A 23,943-nucleotide genomic window follows, 5' to 3' on the forward strand; every position below is an offset into this window, starting at 1 on the left:
AAAGAAACGCCAAGACAGAGTTTCTTGAACATTGGACTTTGCCTCTAGGGCAGTGGGCCCAAGACCTGAGGTTTTTTCTTTTTTTTGTTTTAACAAACACAGAACACTTAGGATGTGCCAGGTACTATATACTAAGGTCTTTTTACAAAATATATATTTTTATTGATTTCAGAGAGGAAGGGAGAGGGAGAGAGAGAGACACACACACACATCATGGCTGCCTCCTACAGGCCCCTCCTGGGGATGGAGCCCGAAACCGGGCATGTGCCCTTGACTGGAATCGAACCCGGACCCTTCTGTCTGCAGCTTACGCTTTATACACTGAGCCAACCCAGCTAGGGCTACTAAGCTCTTTTTAAAAATTGATTTATTTAATCCTCACAGCTGTGTGTGTGTTGGGGGGGGGGGCAGTGTTGTTATATACGCCCTTTAATCACGGGAACCACAGCAGCAACACCGATCATAATAGGCTAGCAGTTCAGTAGCAAGGCCGGTAGACCACCGCCTCTGATGAGCCCTGAGTGCTCCTCACGTCACCTGTACGAGCCTCCGCTGTCTCACCTGGAAAATGGGCGCAGACCCTCACCTCAGCCTCCAGGACCCATTGAACCGCCGTGTAGTGGAAGTTCAGCTCTGGGATGGACACTTGGTAGATGCTGGTGTGAAATGGTTTGAGTCTTTTCTAAGGGGGTTTTGTCTTATCAGCCCTGTCAGGTGTGTGGACCCACTGTTGTTCCTACTTTCAGATGAAAAAAGGGAGACAGCAGAAAGGTGAAGTGACCACCCGAGGCCATGCTGGGGCCCTCACTGACTTGGAGGACTTTTCCAGCAACCAGGCTGGTCCCCACCAGGCTCATGAGAGGCCTCAGGTTCCCTCAGGACACCCAATGCAGCCTTTTCCATCTTACTTCCCAATTGAAATCATACCGGGTCATTATAGATTTTTTTGTTTTAAATGCATCAACTGGGAAAGCCAAGACACAATACCTATCACAGTTTTTGCAGTCCACAGTTTGTTTTGGCGTTTCTCAATTTCAAAAAGCTTACTAGAGCTTTAAGAGATGGGACTGGCCCAGGTTCTCAGTCTCCAAGAGGACCCAGTCTGGGAGGACAGGTCACACAGCTGGGCACAGGTCGTGAACCAGGTAGAGACCAACCAAACTGTGGACATGTCTGCTTTTGCCCTAGACCAGTGGTTCTCAACCTTCTGGCCCTTTAAATACAGTTCCTCATGTTGTGACCCCAACCATAAAATTATTTTCGTTGCTACTTCATAACTGTAATGTTGCTACTGTGATGAATCGTAATGTAAATATCTGATATGCAGGATGGTCTTAGGCGACCCCTGTGAAAGGGTCGTTCGACCGCCAAAGGGGTCGTGACCCACAGGTTGAGAACCGCTGCCCTAGAGGCTGAGAGACCACCAGGCCCTGACTTCAGGATGCCTACCGCCCCCCCCCCTCGCCCCCCGCATAGGGGTCAAGGGTGTTTCACACACAAGCCCCAACCGTACACTTGCCAATCTGAGTCACCCAGACCTCAAAATTGGCTTAATGGGGGGGTACTCCAGGAGCACCCCACACTTTGCCTGCTGAGACTAAGGCTCAGAGGTAGAACCTGTCTTCATGCCAGCTATTCTTACTGAGTTCCAGAAACCGCTGGCGAGAGAGGTCCCTGCTGCCCACTGTCACACACAGCAAGCCCGTCCAGGAACAGGAGGGCCTAGGGCCCCCGTTTGGCTGCCAGAGGGAAAGGTGGTGAGTCACAGGCAGGCCAGGTCTGGGCGCCTCTTTCCCGGAAAGGGAAAGGAAGGGAAGAGAGGAAACCAGAAGGCCTGGAGGCGCGCAAGGGGCGGGGGCGCCCTTATCTTCCCAGGACCGCCCTGGCTAGAGCTTCCTGCCCCAGCTCTTGCAAAATCTTTTTCCCAGAGCTGCTCACAAGAGGGGCACCCAGGGCCGGTAGAGGGTTGCATCAGGGCCTTGTGCAAGGGGTGGCTGGGGACAGGGATAGGGGGATGGGGTGGTGGGAGGGTGGTAGCTGGGGCCAAGAGGGGGCAAAGGAAGGCAGATTATGTTCTAGGCCAGTGATGGCGAACCTATGACACACGTGTCAGAGGTGACACACGAACTCATTTTTTTGGTTGATTTTTCTTTGTTAAATGGCATTTAAATATATAAAAGAAATATCAAAAATATAAGTCTTTGTTTTATTATGGTTGCAAATATCAAAAAATTTCTATATGTGACACGGCACCAGAGTTAAGTTAGGGTTTTTCAAAATGCTGACACGCCGAGCTCAAAAGGTTCGCCATCACTGTTCTAGGCCCTGTGTCACTTCTGATTGGTCACATGCTGCGCTGCCCTGGCTCTGCATTCTCAGCTTTAAAATGGGTGTTACAGCCCTGGCTGGTTTGGCTCAGTGGATAGAGCATCAGCCTTCGGACTGAAGGGTCCCAGGTTTGATTCTGGTCAAGGGCACATACCTAGGTTGCGGGCTTGATCCCCAGTAGGGGGACGTGCAGGAGGCAGCCAATCAATTATTCTCTCTCATCATTGATGTTTCTATCTCTCTTTCTCTCTTCCTTCCTCTCTGAAATCAATAAAAATATATTTTAAAAATAAAATGAAATAAAATGGGTGTTACAGTCACTGTTTTGAGGTTTCTGACATCATTCTGATGCCATCCACGCATCTAGCCCCAGGCCAGGCCATTGCCAGATCTACCTGGAAAACTGTACCAGCTTCAACTGGTTCCTTCAACAAAGTTACAAAGCTTCCTAGTGTTAGAAACCAATGAGACTGCAGGAGCTAACAGTTTAGATCAGTGGTTCTCAACCTTCCTAATGCCGAGACCCTTTATACAGTTCCTCATGTTGTGATGACCCTCAACCATAAAATTATTTTCGTCGCTACTTCATAACTGTAATTTTGCTACTGTAAACAATATGTAATTATATATGTGTTTTCTGATGGTCTTAGGCGACCCCTGTGAAAGGGTCCTTCGACCTCCAAAGGGGTCCCGACCCACAGGTTGAGAACCGCTGGTTTAGATAAAATTCTTGCCTTCTTGGAACTTACATTCTAGCAGAAGACAGACAGTAAATAAATATGCATGTGTATGATCAGAGGGGGATTTACCTGAAATTGCTGAAGCTTAAACTTCACATCTTCTCATCTGGAAAGGCCCTAGCAATGTGTTTATGGCTTATTGGTATGTGTTCATGTAAAATTTGCAAAATGCTGTGCCTAGATATCTAGTCTCCAAAAACCTAGATTCTTCCCTTTATATACAGAGGGGGCACAGCACGATCCAAGCTTGAAGGCAAAGCTGCAGGAGGCGCAGCAGCGTCATCTACGTCTACGGCTGCTGTTCCTTTCCTTGGCTTGAGAACCCCATCTTTGAGCGGCAGGGAGAACTGGGTGACCAGTGCGCTAGCGAATGTAGGCACCACGCCCACTCTGGTCTTTCTTCGGCCGCTAGCGCCCCCTCCTGGGAAGATCCGGAAGTGCGCTAGCGCAGGTGAGAAATGAGGCCTGGTTCCTGTAGGCGACGAAAACCGGTGGCTTGGCGGACTCTAGCGGAATATGTGGGAACTGCATCCATATCTATGCGCACGTAGGAAGAGTATTTTCTGTCTGGTATGTGAATGTTGGTGTACATGTACACAGCAGGCGACGAATTCAGAAATATCCACCCTCATCCGTGCTCTGGCCAGGGCCTTAACTGCTCTTCCCCCCACTCTCTCATCTTCTTCCTTGCGGTGTGACAGCCCCGCTCTGAGAACTCATTATCTCTTCAATAAAAGGAGATCTTGGGCAAATTACTGAATTTTTTGTTCAACTTGTGAAGTGTATATATATATATATATATATATATATATATATATGTAGCTATTACTAATGTATACAATTTATTTTTTTTAAATATATTTTATTGATTTTCCACAGAGAGGAAGGGAGAGAGATAGAGAGCCAGAAACATCGATGAGAGAGAAACATCCATCAGCTGCCTCCTGCACACCCCTCACTGGGGATGTGCCGGCAACCAAGGTACATGCCCTTGACCGGAATCGAACCCGGGACCCTTCGGTCCGCAGGCCGACGCTCCATCCACTGAGCCAAACCGGTTTCGGCACTAATGTATACAATTTAAAGGTAATAATCAAATGAACATTTAAGCACAGGCCACCCAGCTTAAGAAGTAGAATATTAGTTCTTTTGAAGCCCATGTGCCCCTCTGGACGTCCTTGCAAGACTTCACCACTATTCAACTTTGTGTCAATCAATAACATGTTCCTTTTTAATTTTTTCTACATATGTACCAGTATGCATCCGTAAGTAGATTATTGCTTAATTTTACCTGGTTTTGCCTTTTATGTAAGTCGAATAATACTGTGTATAATTTTCTGTCACTTGCTTTTCTCATGCAACATGAATTACATGAAAAGCGTCTATATTGATGGGTGTAGGCTTAGTTCCCTCGTTTCCACTGCTGTATAGTATTCTGCAACCTAATTTATTTACCCAACCTCCTGTGAATGGACCTGTGGGTTGTTTTATGGTTTTTGCTATTATCAACAGTGCTGCTCTGAATGTCATACATGTTTCTTGGTGAATGTGTGTGAGAAGGAATGTGATGGCTGCATCACAGGTATGTACAATTTACATGTTACTAGGTTGAACTGGAGTCTTTTTTTTTTTTTTAAATTGATTTCAGAGAGGAAGGGAAAGGGAGAAAGAGATAGAAACATCAATCATGAGAGAGAATCGTTGATCAGCTGCCTCCTGCCCGCCCCCTCCTGGGGACTGAGCCTATAACCCCGGCAAATGCCCTAACTGGGAATCGGGAATTGAACCTCGACCTCCTGGTTCATAGTTAACCCTCAACCACTGAGCCACACTGAGGAGTCGGAACTGGGGGAGGGGAGGGGGGGAGAGGGAATGGAAGGGAGAGGGAGGAGGGTCCCTTACTTAACCCAACACACTCATTATAATATAGAGATAAGAAAAGGAAAACCCAGAGATGGTAAGTGACTTGTCCAGAGTCCCTCAGCCTTGGCCTCCTAGAAAGTAATCTTGGGGGTGGGGAACGAGGACATATTTCCTTTCCATTTTGAGGATTAGCAAGGCCATTTTACCTTTCCAACAGTCTTGGAGGCTGTTTTTAGAACTCTGGACTAAGTAGAAATAGAAAAAGCAACTCCTTAAGGGAAAACTCTAGAAAGTAAATGGATAGAGAGCAGCTTGGGATGAAAAGTCAAAATTTGAAAACCAACCCGTGTAACAGTGGGATTTTCTGGTAAACTTTCTTCTGTATCTTCTTGCTTTGACCCTGAATCAGGAAACTGCGCAATTGAAACTCTGATAGAAAAGCCTAACATTCCAGCCAGGAAACCAAGAATAAGGGCCCCGATGACCTGGAGAGTGTGAAGAGAATTCTGTTATTTTATGTAACCTTTATCTCAGCCATGCATCCAGGAGGCCCATCTGTGCTGCAGTTTCCAATCCTATTGAGAGAAAATCCGCCCTCTAGACAAGAGAACATGGAAAGGGGCTCACGGAGTGCGGACAGTGTGGGAATCCTTCAAACCTTCTTTTTTCTCTCTTTTCTCTTGCTGCTTTGCCCTGAGGCAGGCCCAGTGCTGGTGGATAAAACTCTGAGAAAACGTCATATTTCTGACCAGAGGACCAGAAAGAGGGGCCCCTGGGAGCCAGAGAATGTAGAGAAAATCCCGGGAAGGAGAGAGTGGGTAAAGGGAACCCTCTAAGTCTGTATATGAACCAACACGAGTCCTGGGCTCATCCCAAGCTGTGCTTGGGTGGAACACACCCAAGAAGGTTGGCAAAAGCTTTGAAAAGGACTGAACCACCATATAAACCACTGACTCAGTCTGAGACTCACCCCAGCACCAGGCAGACCCGAACAGAAGAGCAAAGCTTTGAAAATAAAAGCCCACAGAAGGTGACATAAAATGGAGTCTTGCCCTAACCGGTTTGGCTCAGTGGATAGAGCGTCGGCCTGGGGACTGAAGGGTCCTGGGTTCGATTCCAGTCAAGGGCATGTACCTGGGTTGCGGGCACAACACCAGTGGGGAGTGTGCAGGAGGCAGCTGGTCGATGTTTCTCTCTCATTGATGTTTCTAACTCTCTATCCCTCTCCCTTCCTCTCTGTAAAAATAAATAAAATGTATTAAAAAAAAAAAATGGAGTCTGAACCTAACCAGTTTTGCCTGCTTAAAAAAAAAAAACAAAACCTACAGAGGCTTTCAACAGTACCCAGAATCTCATAAGATAATATTTAAAAAGTCCAGGATACAGCCCTAATTGATTTGGCTCAGAGAATAGAGCGTCGGCCTGTGGACTGAAGGGTCGCAGGCTTGATTCCGGTCAAGGTCACACGCCTGGGTTGCTAGCTCGATCCCCAGTGTGGGGGCGTGCAGGAGGCAGCTGATCAATGATTCTCTCTCATCATTGATGTTTCTATCTCTCTCTCCCTCTCCCTTCCTCTCTGAAATAAAAAATAAATAAAATTTAAAATGTCCAGGATACAATGCAAAGTTACTCAATAAGGAATCTCCAACCAATTCTCAAAGAAAAATCAATAGATGCTAGCCACGAAAAGACCTAGGTGTTGGAATTGTCAAAGACTTCAAAGCAGTTACTATATCCATCCTGCAGGAAGGGAAGGTAAATGCTTTAGAAATGAATGGGAAAATAGACATTCTGAGAAGATAAATGGAAACTATTTTTTTAAAAGAACCAATAAAATGGGAAGGTGTTGCCCTAGCTGGTTTGGCTCAGTGGATAGAGCGTCAGCCAGCAGACTGAAAGGTCCTGGGTTCGATTCTGATCAAGGGCACATACCCAGGTTGCGGGCTCGATCCCCATTAGGGGGCTTGCCGGAGGCAGCCAATTGATGATTCTCTCTCATCATTGATGTTTCTCTCTCTCTCTCTCTCTCTCTCTCTCTCTCTTTCTCCTTTCCTCTATAAAATCAATAAAAAAAAATATATTTTTAAAGATGGGAAGGTACAAAGCCTCAGTAATATAAGACAAATAAGTTCTGGAGATTGTACAACAGAGGCCTAGAGATAATATTGTATTTTATACTTAAAAAACTTGCTGCGAGGGTAGGCCTTATGTTAAGCTCTTACCACAAAAGGAAAATCAATCTTAAAAGCAGGATGGGTGGGAGAAACTTTTGCAGGTGATGGGTAAAGTTATGGCCTTGATTGTGGTGAGGATTTCATGAGTGTATACTTAGTATTTCAAAACACATCCAGATGGATGCAATAAGTATTTACTGCTTTTTGTATGTCAATTATACCTTAGTAAAGTGACTTTTTAAAAAAACAACACTGAGTTATATTAAGGGGGGGAGGGGAGCCAAGTGACTAGAAGAACATTTTAAAAGGACTATAATAACCCAGATCTTAAAAATTTGCTGGAAAAAAAATTTGCTGGAAGGTCTCAATCTGTAAAATACATATGTCTTGAAAGCAAAAATAAAATAAAAAAAAGAAAGAAAAAATCATAACATTTTCTGGGGTATTTCAATGAATGTAGATATAATAAGTATGGCAACTATAACATAGAGGGGAGAAGGTAAAAGCTTCTGTATGGTTACAAAGCTCTATATTTTACCTATAAGTGGTAAATTATTAACACTAAATAGAATGTAAAAAATTAAGCATGTTATTATAATCCCTAAGGAAACCACAGACCCTAGAGAAAATTAATACAAAGATACATAGACAAAAAGCCAATAAATAAGTTAAAATTGAATACTAAGAATAATCAAATAACCTAAAGGAAGGCAGGAAAGGAGAGGGGATAATTTAAAAGAATAATAAATAGTAGACCTAAATTTGCTCTAATCAATAACTACATAAATGTACTGATTATTACATGAATGCATCAATAAAAGACAATAATTGTAGTATTAGAGTAAAAGCACAATGATATTCTGCCTATATGAAGCTCCTTTAAATATAATTATATGGTAGATTGAAAGAAGTGTGGACAAAGATACACCATGGAATCACTAACTTTAAAAAAAGTTGGAGTGGCTTTATTAATAATAATGGATGGAGTAGAATTCAGAATAAGGAAAATAACCAGGGATAAAGGACATTATATAATGACTAAAGGGTTAATTCACCAAGAAGACAATACAATCTTGTTCATATTGCTTATCAACAAGTGTCCTAACTCTAAAAAGCAAAATTGGATTGATCTGAAAGGAGAAATAAAGTCAGAATTATACGTGTATATGTCAACACTCCATTTTCAGTAACTGAAAAACTCAGCAAGAATATGGAAGACCTGAACAGCACTGCCAATCAACTTGACCTAATAGACATTTACAGAAAACTCTTAACAGTAGCACAGAACACATTCTTTTCAAATGCACATGGAACATTCAACTGAACAATGAACAAATGCTGAAAATTTAAATTATATACCAGTAAAGTTCTCTAATCATAGTGGGATTAGAAATCAAGAACTAAAAGATATCTGGAAAACCCCCAAATATTTGCAAACTAAACAACACTTCTAAATAACCCATGTGTCAAAGAAGTCTCAAGAGAAATTATAAAACATTTTGAATGGAATTAAAACGAAAATACATCAAAATGGTGAGATGCAGCTAAAACAGAGCTAAGAGTGCATTTTATACAATTAAATGCTTATTGGAAAAGAAGAAATGTTTCAAATCAGTAATATAAGCTTCTACCTTCAGAAACAAGAAAAAGCAAGAACAAATTAAGCCCAAACCAAGTAGAATGAAATAAAGAGCAGAAATCAATGATATGGACACAGAAAAACAATGAAACCAAAAGCTCATTCTTTGAAAACATCAGTATGATTGGTCTCCTTATACAAACATCCATAGAGGGAAGTGTATAGAGGGAAGACAATGTTAAAAGACATAGGGAGAAGACAGCATGTATAAGCCAAGGAGAGAGGCCTGGAGTAGAGCCTTTCCTCGCAGCCCCAGAAGGAACCAAACCTGCAGACTCCTTGATTTTGGACTTCTAACTTCCAGGCCATGGTACTCTCTTACAGCAGCCCTAGCAAACTAATACATGAATTTAGCAGGGTCTTAGAATATATGGTCACTATATAAAAGTCAGTTGTGTGCCCTGGCCGGCTTGGCTCGGTGGATAGAGCGTCGGCCTGCGGACTGAGGGGTCCCAGGTTCGATTCCGGTCAAGGGTACATGCCTGGGTTGTGGGCTTGATCCCCAGTGAGGGGCATGCAGGAGGCAGCCGATCAATGATTCTCTCTCATCATTGATGTTTCTATCTCTCTCTCCTTCTCCCTTCCTCTCTGAAATCAATAAAGAAATATATTTTTTAAAAAAATAAAAGTCAGTTGTGTTTTTTTGTTTTGTTTTTTAAATAACTTGTAATTCTGGAGTCTGGAAGTTCAAAATCAAGGTGCTGGAAGATTCCATATCTTCCTGGTTCGTAGACAGCCATCTTCTCATCGGACCTCACATGGCAGAAGGGATGAGGGAACTCTCTGAGGTCTCTTTTATAAGGGTCCCCATCCCATTCGTGAGGGCTCCACACTCATGACCTAAGCACCTCCCAAGGGCCCCAACTCCTAATACCATCATGAGGAGATGAGGTTCAACATACGAATTTTGAGGGAACACAGACATTCAGTCCATTGCACACTTCATCCCAGCCTGGAAGTGGAGGGAACCTGAGTGACTAGGCTTGGTATGGAGAGCATTCGGGCCAAGAAGGCTGTGAATGTCCATGTGTATGATGTGTGTGATGTTGGAAAATGGAAAGTGCTGAGAAAAAAATAAATCTAGACTGATTAGGATCAGGTAAAGTCTCTCTGAGGAGATAATGTTTGAGCTGAAATTTGTGTGGTATTTGTTTGTTGATTTTAGAGACAGGAAGGAAGAAAGAGAAACACTGATTTGTTGTTCCACTTATTTATGCATTCATTCGTTGTTTCTTGTATGTGCCCTGACTGGGGATTGAACCCGCAACCTTGGCCCATCAGGATGATGCTCTAACCAACTGAGCTACCCACCCCGGCTGAGCTGAAATTTGAAGGACAATGGTGGGGTCTGAGGCAGCCAATCAGTGTTGATGTTTCTCTCTCATCAATGTTTCTATCTCCCTCTCCCTTCCTCTTTCTGAAATCAATAAAAACAGCTACCTGACGCTGAGGATTCCGTGGGTCAGGAATTCAGAAAGGGCACGGCAGGGATGACTTGTCTCTGCTCCCCGATGTCTGGGTCCTCAGCTGGGAAGACCTGGTGGCGGAGCGGGACTTGAGTGGCCAGTGGCTGGGATCATCTGGAGACGTACACGTCTGGAAGTTGAGGCTGGCACCTCCGCTGGGCTAGGAGCCAGACAAAACATGTGCATACGACCTCTCTGGATGTTCTCTCCATGTGGGCTAATTTGGCTTCCGCTCAGCATGGTTCTAAGACTGTCCCAAGAGCGTATATAGCATTTTTATGATCTAGCTTTGGGGGTCACACCGCATCACTTCCAGCATGTTCTAGTTAGTCTAGATTTATTTTCTCCCCAGCGAAGGTTCAAGGAGTGGGATCACAGATCCCGCTCTTCAATGGCGGGAGTGTCAAGGTCACATTGTAAGAAGAGCAAGGGGAATGGGAGGTCTTGTTGAGGCCACAGTTACTGGTAAGTCTCCTGGGCCACAGCAGGGGGATATAGCCCCAGGTTCATGAGCCAGTTGTGTCCTAGAGAAAGGGCCCTCACACCCCCTGCCCGCTCCTGGTGTGGTCGGTGGTACAGAAAGCCCTGGGAGACCTGGAGCAGACCGTTCCAGGTTAGCCCTACAGCGTCATCTGCCAGGACCAGTGCCTACTCCAGAACTGATTTGACCCCCGGCACCCCCCAACTCCCGGGATCCCACCGCTTCAGCCCTTTGCCGAGTTGGACTATTCCCTCGTGCTGCTGCTGCAGACGGGAGCAGAGCCTTGGATTGGCATAGAGACAGGGAAACCGAGGCCATGGGTTGAAACCAGAAGAGGACAGAGCTGGGAATAGAACCCCAGACGTGGGCCTCCCAGGGCCCAGCTTCGGCGTCCCTCGAGTTCCGATGAATCCCTCGCTCTCACAGCCCTTCTCCCCGCTCGCGGAGAGTTCGGATACCCGCCGGGCAGCTCCCAGCCCTTCCCGGGGTCAGAGCAGCGGGCGGCACCGCGCTGCCCAGCGGGGACTGAGTGACTGACCGGGTGGGCGCGTCTGGGCGGGACCTGGGAGCTGCAGCCCCGCCTGGACCACAGGGAGGGCGGGGCTATCTGGGGGCGGGGCCAGAGGGCAGGTTTAGCCAGGCTGTGCCCGAGAGACTGACAGGCCAAGGGGCGGGGCCAGGCTGAGCGACTGAGGAGGAACCTTCAGGGAAGGGGCAAGGCCAGCAGTCGGGCGGGCCGGAGATAGCTGATCGGCAGGGGCGGGGCTGAGACGGCGGAGCGCGGGGCCACTAGAGGGAGCCCGGCCGGAAGGGGACACAGTGACTGTCCGCGGTGCCGGGAAGGGATGGCTGGGACCTCGAGGCCGGGAAAGGAAGGAGGAGACGCGGGTGCTGGCAGGTGTCAGGACCTAGTCCTAGAACAAAGGCCTCCAGTGGGTGGGACCAGGGACGCCTTGTGGGCGGGGCTAAGGAGTCCTGCAAGACAGTCGAGGGCTCGCCCGAAACAAAGTCCTTACAGCCCTGCAAGGGATTCCCCTTACGGCGGAGCACCCGAGCTTCGTGCATTTCGTGCCCCAGGGGAGGGAAGGTCGCCGCTGCTGCCCGGGCTGCCACCACGGCCTCCCCTCCTCCGAGGGCGTCTGTACTGGGGCCGGATCGATGCAGAGAGATCAGACCTGCCCGAAGGAGGTTTCTACCTTCCAGGCCCCCGGGTCCAGTTCGGTCCCAGCGATAGTCAACCCAAGGCGGCCACCTGCCCCTGATCCAGCTACCGGGTCGTTCCCAGGGCCGGGGAGCCCGCCACTAGAGGTTGTCCCCTGTTCGGCGTTTGGTTCTGACCCGCCGGCCTGTCCACAGTTGCAGAAGCGCTTTCTGAACTGGTCCCTGGAGCTACGGATCTTCGCTCGAAGTCCTCTGAGCCTGCGCTGCTGCCTGGGCACCCGCGTGCTGGTACTGCCTGTAGCCCCGCGGGCTTCAGTGCTGCGGCCCCGCCCCCGATTCTGACCACGCCCCCTGCTCACAGGTCCCCGCCCCTCCCGGCTGGCCCCACCTCCTTCGTGCCCCTGATTGACAACCTTTCATCTCTGGCCCCGCCTCACTTCTTGGCCCGGCTCAGACCTCCTCCCCAAATTCACCCGGCCCTCGGGGCTCCAGATGAGGATAAAGGTCTGCCACTCTGTTCATCGCCTCTTCCTACTTTCGCCTGCGGGTCCTGCATGAGGTCGAGGTCTTTCTCGGGCCCGAGGTGGGTCCTACGTGAAGCCTGAATGGAGGGGAGTGGGGAGGCGGGTCGTGCCGGCAGGATGCTGAGGGCGCGGCCGAGGTCTTTTTTTTTTTTTTTTTAAATATATTTTATTGAATTTTTACAGAGAAGAAGGGAGAGGGATAGAGACTTAGAAACATCGATGAGAGAGATCGATCAGCTGCCTCCTGCACAGCCCCCAGTAGGGATGTGCCCGCAACCCAGGTACATGCCCTTGACCGGAATCGAACCTGGGACCCTTGAGTCCGCAGGCCGACGCTCAATCTACTGAGCCAAACCGGTTCGGCCGCGGCTGAGGTCTTTAAGGGCAGAGTCTAGGGGGCTCCCTGGATCTGATCAAGTGAGCCGGAGCCGGAGGGTCGCATTCAGGGCCAGCCGGAGAGGGGCAGATTCCTCTCACATACTGTCCCTTCTTTTTCTGCAGTGTCAGTCTGCATTCCCATTTACGCAATCCCAGCCTTAGCGGTGAGTGGCCTGTAATGCCCCAATTGGAGCTCCCTCCCCTCTGTGCCCAACAAGATTTCCGGGAAGACTCCTGTTACTGGCCCAGAACTCCCGAGAGACCTGCCTTATAAGAGACACAATTCCCAGGTTCAGGACCTCCAGAACCTGCTCCCCATCGCCTCACAGGCGGTTGTTCTACCCTAGATCAACCTTGAGCCACCCAGCCTGCCTCCATCCCATCCCCCTCAGCCCTGGGGCCAGCTTCCCCAACAGATGTTCCTTATCACAGCATCGCCCCACATCCTCAGTCTGGACAGCCTGCAGTTCCCACGGAGGCGCGGGTGGGAGAGGGCAGGGCGGAACAGAGGGTCTCCATCCCCAAATGCCTTCCCTTGGGAGGCCCTCTGAGGGCTGGGGAAACTGCGGCCCACGTGGCCACCAGCTCAGCGGGGCAGCAGTAGAGCCCCTCACTCCAGTGCAACCAGCACCCCTGTCCTTGCCAAGACTCAAGGCGAGCTCTCCCCAGGTTGCCTGAAGAAGGATCTCCCCTTGCCCTCTTCAGGACACTGGTCGGCATCCAAGAGGCAAGTGGCTGGTCTTCTTGGGTGTCTCTCAGGTCTGTAATTCGCTTAGTCCTGCAGAAGCGGGAGGAGCAGCTTCCAGGAGTAAGGAAAGCTGGTCCTGGGAGCTGGGGGTCTTTCGGAGGTTCAGGGAATTCCCACACAGCCTTCTGAGGCTTTGTGTCTGTTACCGCTGAAGTCCAGAATGGAGATTCATCCACCCTGCCCACTGAGGGCTTCTCTATCACCCTCCCGAGTCCCTGTTCTTGAAGGCTTATCTGCCCCCTGGGGACGATGGAGGCACGTACCTCCAGACATCGGCTGGGGTGTGTCCTTATGGCCTCACTGGGCTACACAAACCCTGCTGGTTGGGGGAGCACTGGGCACACCCCATGGGCCCAGAGCTGGAAGACCTAGAAATCTCCGGTCCCAGGTCACAGCAGTGACCCATCCACCTTCAGTGTTCTAACAACCCCGGGACACATTTATTTCACTCGTGCTCTGTTCCATTTAACCATATCACTCCCCTACTTACCTTTGGTGACCTTCCTTCTTCTTCTTCTTTTAAAATAGATTTTTATTGATTTCAGAGAGGAAGGGAGAGGGAGAGAGACAGACACATCAATAATGAGAGAGAATCATCCACTGGCTGCCTCTTGTACGCCCCCTACTGGGGCTGGAGCCCGAAACCTGGGCATGTGCCCTTGGCTGGAATCAAACCTGAGACCCTTCAGTCTGCAGGCTGACGTTCTATCCACTGAGCCAAACCAGCTAGGGCAACCTTCCTTCTTTATAAAATAAAATCTAAGATCCATACCATGGCCTCTGAGGCCCTGCTTTGTGGTCCAACCCCACTCCAACTTTCCCCTTTGCCCATTACATGCCGGCCAAGATCGCCTTTCTCTGTTCTTTGAATACACCTGTGTTTTTCTGCTCTTGGGCCTTTGCACAAGTCTTTTTCTCTTCTTGGAACTGGACTGTAAGCCCTATAAGGGTAGAGATTGTGATTGGCTCTATATCTTAAACTGGTAAGCAATAGATAATAAATGCCATCTGTAATAGGTCTTAATAAATAATCTATATAATAAAAGCCTAGGACTTGTATGCATGCATATAAGCCCAACCAATGGACACAGACACCAGGGGGGGTGAGGGCATGAGTTGGGGGGTGGGGGCAATGGGGGGATAAAGACACATATGTAATACCTTAATCAATAAAGAAAAAAATTTTTATTAAAAAAATAAATTTAAAAAAAGCCTAAGTGACCCTTACAGCGGAACGACCAGTCGCTATGATGCCCACTGACCCCCAGGGGGCAGACGCTCAATGCAGGAGCTGCCCCCTGGGGGTCAGTGTGCTCCCACAGGGGGAGCACTGCTCAGACAGAAGCTGGACTCATGGCTGGCGAGCACAGGGGCAGTGGCGGGAGCCTCTCCCGCCTCCGTGGCAGCACTAAAGAGCAGCAAACAGGCGGGCCGTAAGGAGTGAGGGGTCCTGGACTGTGAGAGGGTGCAGGCCGGGCTAAGGGACCCCCCCTCCAGTGCACAAATTTCATGCACCGGGCCTCTAGTTCTTGAATAAATGTGTTTGATGCTTTTCTATTGACTTAATCTTTACAACAGCCATGCGAGGTAGAAACTATCATTAAATCTTTTTTTTAGAAAAGAAAACAGGCACTCCAAGAGGTTAGGCCACATGTTGAAGGCCACAGCTATGATTTGAACCCCCCAGGGAGGCTTTTTTCACCTCTCATTGGGGATGGGGGTGTGGGAGTGAAATAGTACACCACAGGCCAGCCTCCAGATTTTAGAAAATTGTGGGCTTCCTGGAGAGGAGGCATTGGGTCTGGGTTGGAAAGTCGGCATATGACTTGGGTCTACAAAGGCCCTAAGAGAGCATTCCAGGTGGAAGGAAGAGCAATGAGCAAAGGTGTGGAGGCAGGGAGATCCAGCTCTTGGAACTGCCCAACTGGAGGCTGGGTCAGCCAGGACACATGGCCAGCTGTGCCCAGATTGCAGTCTCAGGGTCTCTAGAGGCAGGACTCCCGTGGGCGGGAGACACTCTGCAGTCCCTCTCCCCAGGCTGTGGCTCGGAGCCCTCAGGGAGGTGAGCTGGGCGCTCCCACGCCCCTCTGGGGCAGGACGTTCCCACATTCCCACGCAGGGGCGGCCTTGGGAAAGGCTTGGGGCGGGCCCAGGGGAGGGCGTCTGAGCCCGGGTCCCTCTGCAGCTCATTCTCCATTACTCGCTCAGCAGACCTGGGTCTCTCCTGCAGCAGAGCTGGGAGGTAAGAGTGGGGAGAGCCCCGGCTTCAGGAGTGGGGAATGAGACTGGGACTCCCCCATGTGGTCCCTGCCATGAAAGAGGGGGAGGGGGTTCCTGGGGAATTATCCTTTGTTCGCATGTGGGGTGCCATCTCTTTCCCCAAAAGCAGATTACTCCTTCCCTTTCCCCATTGGTGGGGCTCTCCCACCCACTTAACACTGATGGGGAGCCCTTCCTTCCCAAATGGGGGACCCTTTCCCACTTACCACACATGGTATACTCCTTCATAATTATTGGGTGCCCCCTCCCCAGATGTGGGGGGCTCTTTCTCTTTTCAGAAGTGGATGCCCCTTTACCCTCTCCAGATGTGCGCTCCTTTTCCTCTCTCTGACCCATTTTGGTCCTTGTCCTCCTCTAAAGTCCCTCCCCACCCCCATGGAATGTCAGTCCCTGAGACTCCCCCCCTCCATGGGGGGTTGGGCTCATCCTGTCCCCCTCCTCCACTGGATGCAGCAGAGCAGGCTCTCCTGCACGTAGGCAGCCAATTAGGGAGGGAAGGGGGGGGGGGGCAGACTGTCTGGCAGAGATGGTGGCAGATGGCCTGAGGGAAGAGGGGCAGCCCGCGACCTGCTTCCTCCTACCTGGACTCCCACCCCGTCTCTTGGGGGGCAAACAAGCCAGGATGGTTTCCCAACCTGGCCAGGCTGCGCTGGGGCAGGAAGTAGGACCCAGGCCCCCAGCCCCAAACTATTCAGACCCTGCCTTAAGGATTAGGCCTCCTCCCGCTTCTCAGATGGGGAATTGAGGTCCCAGGAGGGAGCTCCAAATGTCTTGGACCCCTGTTTACCCCCATGGGGATACAAGACAAAATTAGAAGGGCCGGGGGGCCTGAGGGAGACGTTGAAATACTAGAACCCCCCCCCCCCCCCCCCCACACACACCTGTGGAAATGGCTTCTCTGTCTCGGCACTAAGGCAGGGGTGGGCAAACTTTTTGACTCGAGGGCCACAATGGGTTCTTAAACTGGACCGGAGGGCCGGAACAAAAGCATGGATGGAGTGTTTGTGTGAACTAATATAAATTCAAAGTAAACATCATTACATAAAAGGGTACGGTTTTTGTTTTTGTTTTTTTTTTTAGTTTTATTCATTTCAAACGGGCCGGATCCGGCCCGCGGGCCGTAGTTTGCCCACGGCTGCACTAAGGGGTAGGGTCAGAGGGCAATGTGTGGGCTCATTCACATACACCCCCCAGATGTTCTTCAGAGCTGCCCGGAGGTTGGTGCTGAGGAAGCCAGGACTTGGAATTCGAGGGATACACAACCCAGGAGACACTGGTAAGACCTGGACACCCTCCTCCCTTGCCTAACTCCAAGGCAAGGGGCAGGAGTGCTGTCTGCAGGCTGCTCTGTCCCTTCCATGCTGGGTCTACCCAAAACCCACTTCCCACAATCCCACTCCTGGGTCCAGGAAATGGAGCTCCTGCACCCCAAGCTTCCTCAGGGCCTGACCCCTAAACCTGAGGCCCCTGCGGCCTTGATGTCTTGAGGTGGAGGTGCTGACAGAACCTGGGACCTCCTTGGCAGACCCGGTGTCAGTGCCAGTCAGAAGATGCCGAAAGCGGGAGAGACTGCAGCCAGCTAGCAGAGGGCCTTTCTGATGGACTGATTTACTTATTTATAAACAAATAACATTTATTGAGCCCTTACTATGTACCCCTAGCTGTGATAAACATTTTATACCGATTAACACATCTAGACGTCACAACAGCCACGTGAGGTGGAGGCTGTGCTCTTAACTCCATTTCTCAGATGAACAAACTGTGGCCCAGAGGCCTAGATATTCAAAGAGCCAGGACTCCTGCTCAAAGCAGTTCCAATGCCGTCCTGTGGGCCTCTCTGGTGACGGTAAGTAGAAGCTTTGTTGAGACTCTCCGAGTGCCCCGCCTTTTTTCTGGACACTTGAGTGGAGCCCTCGAGGGCTTAGCCATGAGGGAGAGCATCCAGGAACAAAGGGCAGCGGTAAACCAACCTCTCTGTTGATCAGTGTCGTTTACGGCGCACCTACTGTGTGCCAGGACAGCGAAGCACAGAGAGGTAAAGGGGCTGGGTGGAGCTGGGCTGGGGAGGGACTGAGTTTCACACCAAACTGACTCCAAAGCCGTGCCCCTGATCCCTATTAAAGGTATACAGAGCGTCGGTCTGAGGACCGAAGGGTCCCAGGTTTGATTCCATCAGGGGCACATGCCCGGGTTGCAGGCTCGATCCCCAGGAGGGTTCCTGCAGGAGGCAGCTGATCAATGATTCCCTCTCATCATTGATGTTTCTATCTCTCTCTCCCTTCCTCTCTGAAATCAATAAAAATTGATTATGAAAGAAAGAATGAAAGAAAGAAAGAAAGAAAGAAAGAAAGAAAGAAAGAAAGAAAGGGAGGGAGGAAGGAAGGAAGGAAAGAAGAAAGAAAGAAAGAAAGAAAGAAAGAAAGGAAGGAAGGAAGGAAGGAAGGAAGAAAGGCATATGGCTATTGTTTTGCAGTTTGCAGAGCACTTTCACACCTGTCAGCTCAGGTTTCTCTCATGAGCCTTTGCTCACCATTGTCTCTGCCGGACTTGCCCTCTTTACCGGGGATCCTCCCAGAGAACACAGGATTGGAAGCCAGGGGGGCTGAATTGCAGCCCTGGCCCTGGTCCTCCTGGTTCTGTGAATTTTAGCAAGTCACTTGCTGCTCAGTGGCTTCATCTGTAAAATGGAGGTCACAGCATCACCTGGCTCAGAGTGATGCGGAGTAAATGAGTCAACTTACCTGAAGGCCTTAGAATGGCTCCTGGCACAGTCAGTGCTCAGTAAATGCAACCCTCTCTATTAATATTATGGTTCGTGCTGGAATGTCCCAGGGGCAGCCTGAACTCAGCTCCTTCCTTGTACCCACAGCCCACAGCAAGGGGAAGATTGCCCCCTACACCAATTACCATGCCCAGCGCTCCTACCCCATGCCGGACGAGCCCTTCTGCACAGAGCTCAACGCCGAGCAGCGGGCCCTGAAGGAGAAGGAGAAGGGCAGCTGGACCCAGCTGAGCCATGCCGAGAAGGTGGCCTGTAGGTCTCCGGGTGGGACTGGCTGGGGAGAGTGGGCTGGCGGTGGCTTTGCAAAGAAGGGCCCATCAGGGAGCAGTGGGACGGGCGAGGCCCCACCCACAACAGCCAGAAACCCCCAAACACCTGAATGCATACCCAAGGGGAGAATTTCATTCATTTGTTCATTCTTTTTATTCACTCAACTATTGTGCATAGCCTGATGCTAGAGGATGCTGGGGACACAGGAGTGAATCCCCCAGATGGTTCCGGCCATCCGGGAGCTCCCCGTCCAATGGGGAACTGACACCAACTCGGATAGCTGTAATGCAGGACGGTGGCTGGGGGAGGTGTGTTCAAGTGTTTGTGAGGACCTGAGAGAGAGAGAGAGAGAGAGAGAGAGAGAGAGATGGCGTCCTGGAGGGCCATCCAGGACCATCCAGAGGAAGGCCCGTTCCAGCTGGCCCTGAATGGTGAGGAGGAGGGTGCTGCTAGGTAGTGGGAACAGCATGGGGAAAGATAGGGGGGCAGGAGAGCATGGAGGGTTCTGGCAGCACTGAGTGAGTGGTGTGAGGGGACAGGGCAGAGAGAGGCAGGTGAGGTGGCTGGGGGAGCAGGGGCCTGACCTTGAGGGGCAGGGGGGGATGTGTGACTCTAAGTTATGGCCACCAGAAGTGCCCTGGGCTACCAGTTCCAGACCCTGCTTTGCATACAATAGATGCTTGATAAGAATTTGCTGGATGGACAGCATCTGCTGCAGGGAGGGGGAGGCTTGGGGCCCTTGGGATTGCTGACCTGAGCCCATCCCCCTACCGCCCCCCCTTACCTGCTTCCTCAGTGTACCGGCTCCAGTTCCATGAGACCTTCGCGGAGATGAATCGTCGCTCCAACGAGTGGAAGACAGTGATGGGCTGTGTCTTCTTCTTCTGTGGATTCACCGCTCTGCTTATTTGGTGGCAGAGGGTCTATGGTGAGTTGCAGCATCTCATCTGGCTGCTGCCCTGGGCCATGCCCTGTGGCCACAGCCAGCAGCCAAGCTCTTATAAGGGAACTATGCTGGCACTCATCTAAAGATTTTGAAAAGTCCCCCAAAGAGGCGGAGAGTGAAGGGCAGAGCACAGCTGTCTGAGTGGGAATGTAGGGACTCTACCTCTCCGGGCCTCAATTGCCCCATCTGTAAAATGGGAATAATAGTGCCCACATCTCAGGGCTCTTGTGAGGTTTGAATGAGCAAGAGCTGTAGGCCAGCTGTAGTTATGAGTGATATTGTTACTGCAATGCTGGATACGTGGCTAGAGTGAGGTGTGTTCAAGCATCTGTGAGAACCCAAAGGAGAGAGAGAAGGAATCCTGGAGGGCCATCCAGAGGAAGCCACATTCCAGTTGGCTGTTATTAAGCATGAATTTTTCTTGTTTTTTTAAAATATATTTTTATTGGTTTCAGAGAAGAAGGAATATAGATACATCAAAGATGAGAAAGAATCATTGATCGGCTGCTTTCTGCATGCGCACCCCCCCCCCGCCCCCCCCCCCCCCCCCCCCCCCCCCGGGGATAGAGCCCGCAACAGGGGCATATACCCTGACCGGGAATTGAGCCGTGACCTCCTGGTCCATAGGTTGATGCTCAACCACTGAGCCATGCTGGCCGGGCAAACATGAATTTTTCAGTACATTGTTTCAGCTGCTGTGACAGAGCCCCCAACATACTCGAGCTTAAACAAAATAAAGGTCTTGCTCTTGTCTCACAAAAAGGCCATAGGAAGTATGGGGACCCCACAATGTCAGGCTTCTTGCGCCTTGTTGCTCTGCCATCCTTAACATGTAGCTTTCTTCTTGACATACAAGATGGCCACTCCTAGCCCCAGCTGGTTTGGCTCAGTGGATAGAGCGTCAGCCTGTGGACTGAAGGGTCCCAGGTTTGATTCCAGCAAAGGGCACATGCCTGGGTTGCAGGCTCGATCCCCAGTGGGGCGTGTGCAGGAGGCAGCCAGTAAGTGATTCTCTCTCATCATTGATGTTTCTATCTCTTTCTCCCTCTCCCTTCCTCTCTGAAATCAATAAAAATATATTTAAAAAAAAAAAAAAAAGATGGCTACTCCTGCTCCAGCCATTAGCCTACATTCCAGTAAAGAAGAGGAGAAGGGAGGAGGCACTCATTTTTAAGGTCCAGAAGTTGCACACACCACTTCTGCTCACATTCTATTCGCTAGAAATGATCATATGACCATATCTGGCCACAGGGCAAACTGGGAAATGTAGTCTTTAGCAGGGTTGTCCTATACCCAGCTGACCATTTATTACTATAAAAGGGTGATTCTCAAAGTGTGGTTCCTGGACCAATAGCTTCACTTGGGAACTTGTTAGAAAACAAATTCCCAGCCCCACTCTGGATCTCCTGAGTCAGATCCTGACGGTGGAGCCAGCAGTCGGTGTTTGCACAGCCCTCCAGGTGACTCTGATGCTCACTCGGGGTTGAGAAGCACGGCTCTGGCAGAAGGGAGAGGATATTGAAGAAGAGCTGCAGTCAGTTGACCTCTAGTGGCCTCACTTGCTTCTACTGTAAAGTGTGATGGGCACGCCTACCTGGCATAAGAAGGAAATGAGAGAGCCTTTGGAAAAATTCCAATCTAGCTCAATGTTTGGTACTTAAAGGTGCCCATAAAGATTTTTCCTTTCTTGCCCACTCACCCACTGGGATATAAAGGACCAGGGATGGAGGCAGGCAGGCTGAGTCAGCCTCAGGGGCAGATGGACCAGGAAGTGCAGTAAGACTTGAGTGGTGACGGACACTGTGGTCCCAGCCCTTCCCTGCTCCACACGTGAAGGCGCCTAAAATGCCCCATGGGTGCTTCCGCCTTTGGGTTAAGTATTGTCCTCACCAGATTTTTTTTAAACCCTCACCTGAGGATATGATTTTATTGATTTGAGAGAGAGAGGGAGAGAGAGAAACCTCGATCAGCTGCCTCCCGTTGCCCCACAGGGATCAAACCCACAACCTTTTTGTTTTCACGAGGTTGATGTCCAACCAACCAAGCTACCCGGCTGGGCCTCCCCTGGTTTTTAAAGTGAACGCCTCTATCCTACCTCCTACTCCCAACCCCCTTCAGGAAGGAAAAGAAACCATCTCCTCCTGGATTCCTCCTAAACAGTGGGAGCAAACTGAGTAATTACGGTTAGAGTAGCTGCCACGTTATGCAAATCGTTTTATAAATAGTAACTCGTTTAATCCCCACACCCCTAGTGGACAGGACCTGGTTTTGACAGATAAGGAAACTGAGGCTCAGAGAGATAAAGTGACTTGTTCAAAGTCACACAGCAAGAGAGTGGTAGATCTAGGATTTGAATCCAGACAGGCTTCAGACCAGTGCTCCCGTTACCATTGGGCCACACGGCAGGCGAAGAAACTGAGGCTCAGAAGGGGAAGGACCTTGACCCAGTTCCCACAGCGAATCGAAGGCAGAGTTGGGGTCAGAACACAGAAGCCTGTGGAGTGCAGCTTAGGAAGTCTGATGGGGAGACGGACAGGGTGGCGGGAGCGCCTCCATGCAGGGCACCCTACCCCTGTCCCTGGGACCCTGGCTCAGAGGGAGAGGGCGGCCCTGTCCCTACCCCGTGCCTTCCTTCCTGCAGTGTTCCCTGAGAAGCCCATCACCTTGACGGATGAGTGGAAGGCCAAGCAGCTCCAGCGCATCCTGGACATGAAGGGCAACCCTGTGCAAGGCCTGGCCTCCCGGTGGGACTATGAGAAGAAGGAGTGGAAGAAGTGACACTGCATCCCAGTCCCAGGCTACTCCCCCGGCAGCTCTCCCCTGGCCCGGAGCCTACGGAGCACCCCCTCCCCTCTCTTTCACCCCAATAAAGCTGGCCCCTTCTCTTCTGCCTTTCATCGCCACCTCAGTCTTTATCTGCCACAAAGCCTACTTATACCTAACATCAGGCAGTACAGTAGCCGAGGGGCAAGAACAAGCACTCTCCCGGGGCTCAGAGCCCAGCTCGCCAGCGAGGGCTTCCTGGAGGAGTAGAGGCGAGGGCTGAGTCTTGCAGGGATTAGGAAAGCTGGCAGGAGAGGGAAAGCATTCCAGGGGGAGGGAATGGCTTGAGCAAAGGCAAGGACACTCCTTTATTCAGTTAAGTAACACATACTTATTGAGTACCTACTGTGTGCCAGGGGCTTACTAATCCAGGCCTTGGGGATGCGGCAGTGGACAGTCGCTGGCCTCAGTGGAGGAGACGTTTCTTTACAGGGGGAGACAGAAAAGTAAGTAAATATACAGCAGGTGACCTGGTTTTAAGGGCTATAAATAAACCAAACAAAGCAGGATAGAGGGGGAGTTAAAGGGCGATTGGGGATTGTGGGTGAAGGCCTGAATGAAATGAGGAAACAAGCCTTGGATCAAAGACAGAGCGGCAAGAGCAAAGACTGAGGTGGGATTCTGGTTTGTGTGTTTGTGGAACTGCAAGGAGGCCACCCGCGGCGACTAGAGTAGAATGACTTGGAGAGCAGCAGGAAGGTGTGTGTTGGGGGAGGGGGCTGGCCTTGGGTTAGCAAGCAGATGATAAAAGCCTCATGGGAGTTTATTCTAAGTGTGATGGGAAGTGGTATCAGTCTGCATCCTCTGAGAAGCCAATGCCAAGAAAGAATGAAAGATGTCGGAGATTTGTTGAGGGTTCCCCCGTGAAGGATAAAGGAGACAGGGAGAAGGAGAGGGTGGTGAGACCCTTTAGACCAGTGGTTCTCAACCTTCCTAATGCTGCGACCCTTTAATACAGTTCCTCATGTTGTGGTGACCCCTAACCATAAAATTATTTTCGTTGCTACTTCATAACTGTAATTTTGCTACTGTAAACAATATGTAATTATATATGTGTTTTCCAATGGTCTTAGGCGACCCCTGTGAAAGGGTCGTTCGACCCCCAAAAGGAGTCTCGACCCACAGGTTGAGAACCGCTGCTTTAGACTGTGACGCAGGCCTGACCGCTGTGGAAGGAGGGAGTGGGGGAGGGAGGATTGGGTAGGAAACGCCTTGGACTTCTGTGCATTGTATCTAAGTCCAACCAGGACAGTAATTTAATAGAGGCTGTTTAAAGGCCTATTAAGTTTACACAAGAGAATAGCTATAAAGATATAAAGATAATAACTTTAAAGAGTATC

At 50.0% G+C, this 23,943-nt stretch overlaps 1 protein-coding gene across 1 annotated transcript; it reads left to right on the forward strand.

The window, feature by feature from the left end:
- Positions 1-15,707: 15,707 nt before the first annotated feature.
- Positions 15,708-22,674, forward strand: COX4I2 (cytochrome c oxidase subunit 4I2). Its single transcript, XM_070421487.1, has 5 exons — positions 15,708-15,744; positions 16,977-17,058; positions 18,652-18,816; positions 19,631-19,762; positions 22,422-22,674. Exons 2-5 carry the CDS (start codon positions 16,977-16,979, stop codon positions 22,556-22,558), a joined length of 516 nt encoding a protein of 171 aa, XP_070277588.1. The 5' UTR covers positions 15,708-15,744; the 3' UTR covers positions 22,559-22,674.
- Positions 22,675-23,943: the final 1,269 nt, after the last annotated feature.

The sequence above is a fragment of the Myotis yumanensis genome, unplaced genomic scaffold (assembly GCF_028538775.1).
Source record: "Myotis yumanensis isolate MYYU_CA2020_CCGP unplaced genomic scaffold, mMyoYum1.0.hap1 SCAF_7, whole genome shotgun sequence".
Classification (NCBI taxonomy): domain Eukaryota; kingdom Metazoa; phylum Chordata; class Mammalia; order Chiroptera; family Vespertilionidae; genus Myotis; species Myotis yumanensis.

Bases quoted from the DNA above. Each gene is read 5' to 3' on its own strand.
- COX4I2 (XM_070421487.1), top strand. From the start codon at position 16,977: ATGTTCTTCAGAGCTGCCCGGAGGTTGGTGCTGAGGAAGCCAGGACTT. The intron at 17,059-18,651 runs GTAAGACCTGGA...TTGTACCCACAG, and splicing joins ACACAACCCAGGAGACACTG to CCCACAGCAAGGGGAAGATT. The intron at 18,817-19,630 runs GTAGGTCTCCGG...CTGCTTCCTCAG, and splicing joins CCATGCCGAGAAGGTGGCCT to TGTACCGGCTCCAGTTCCAT.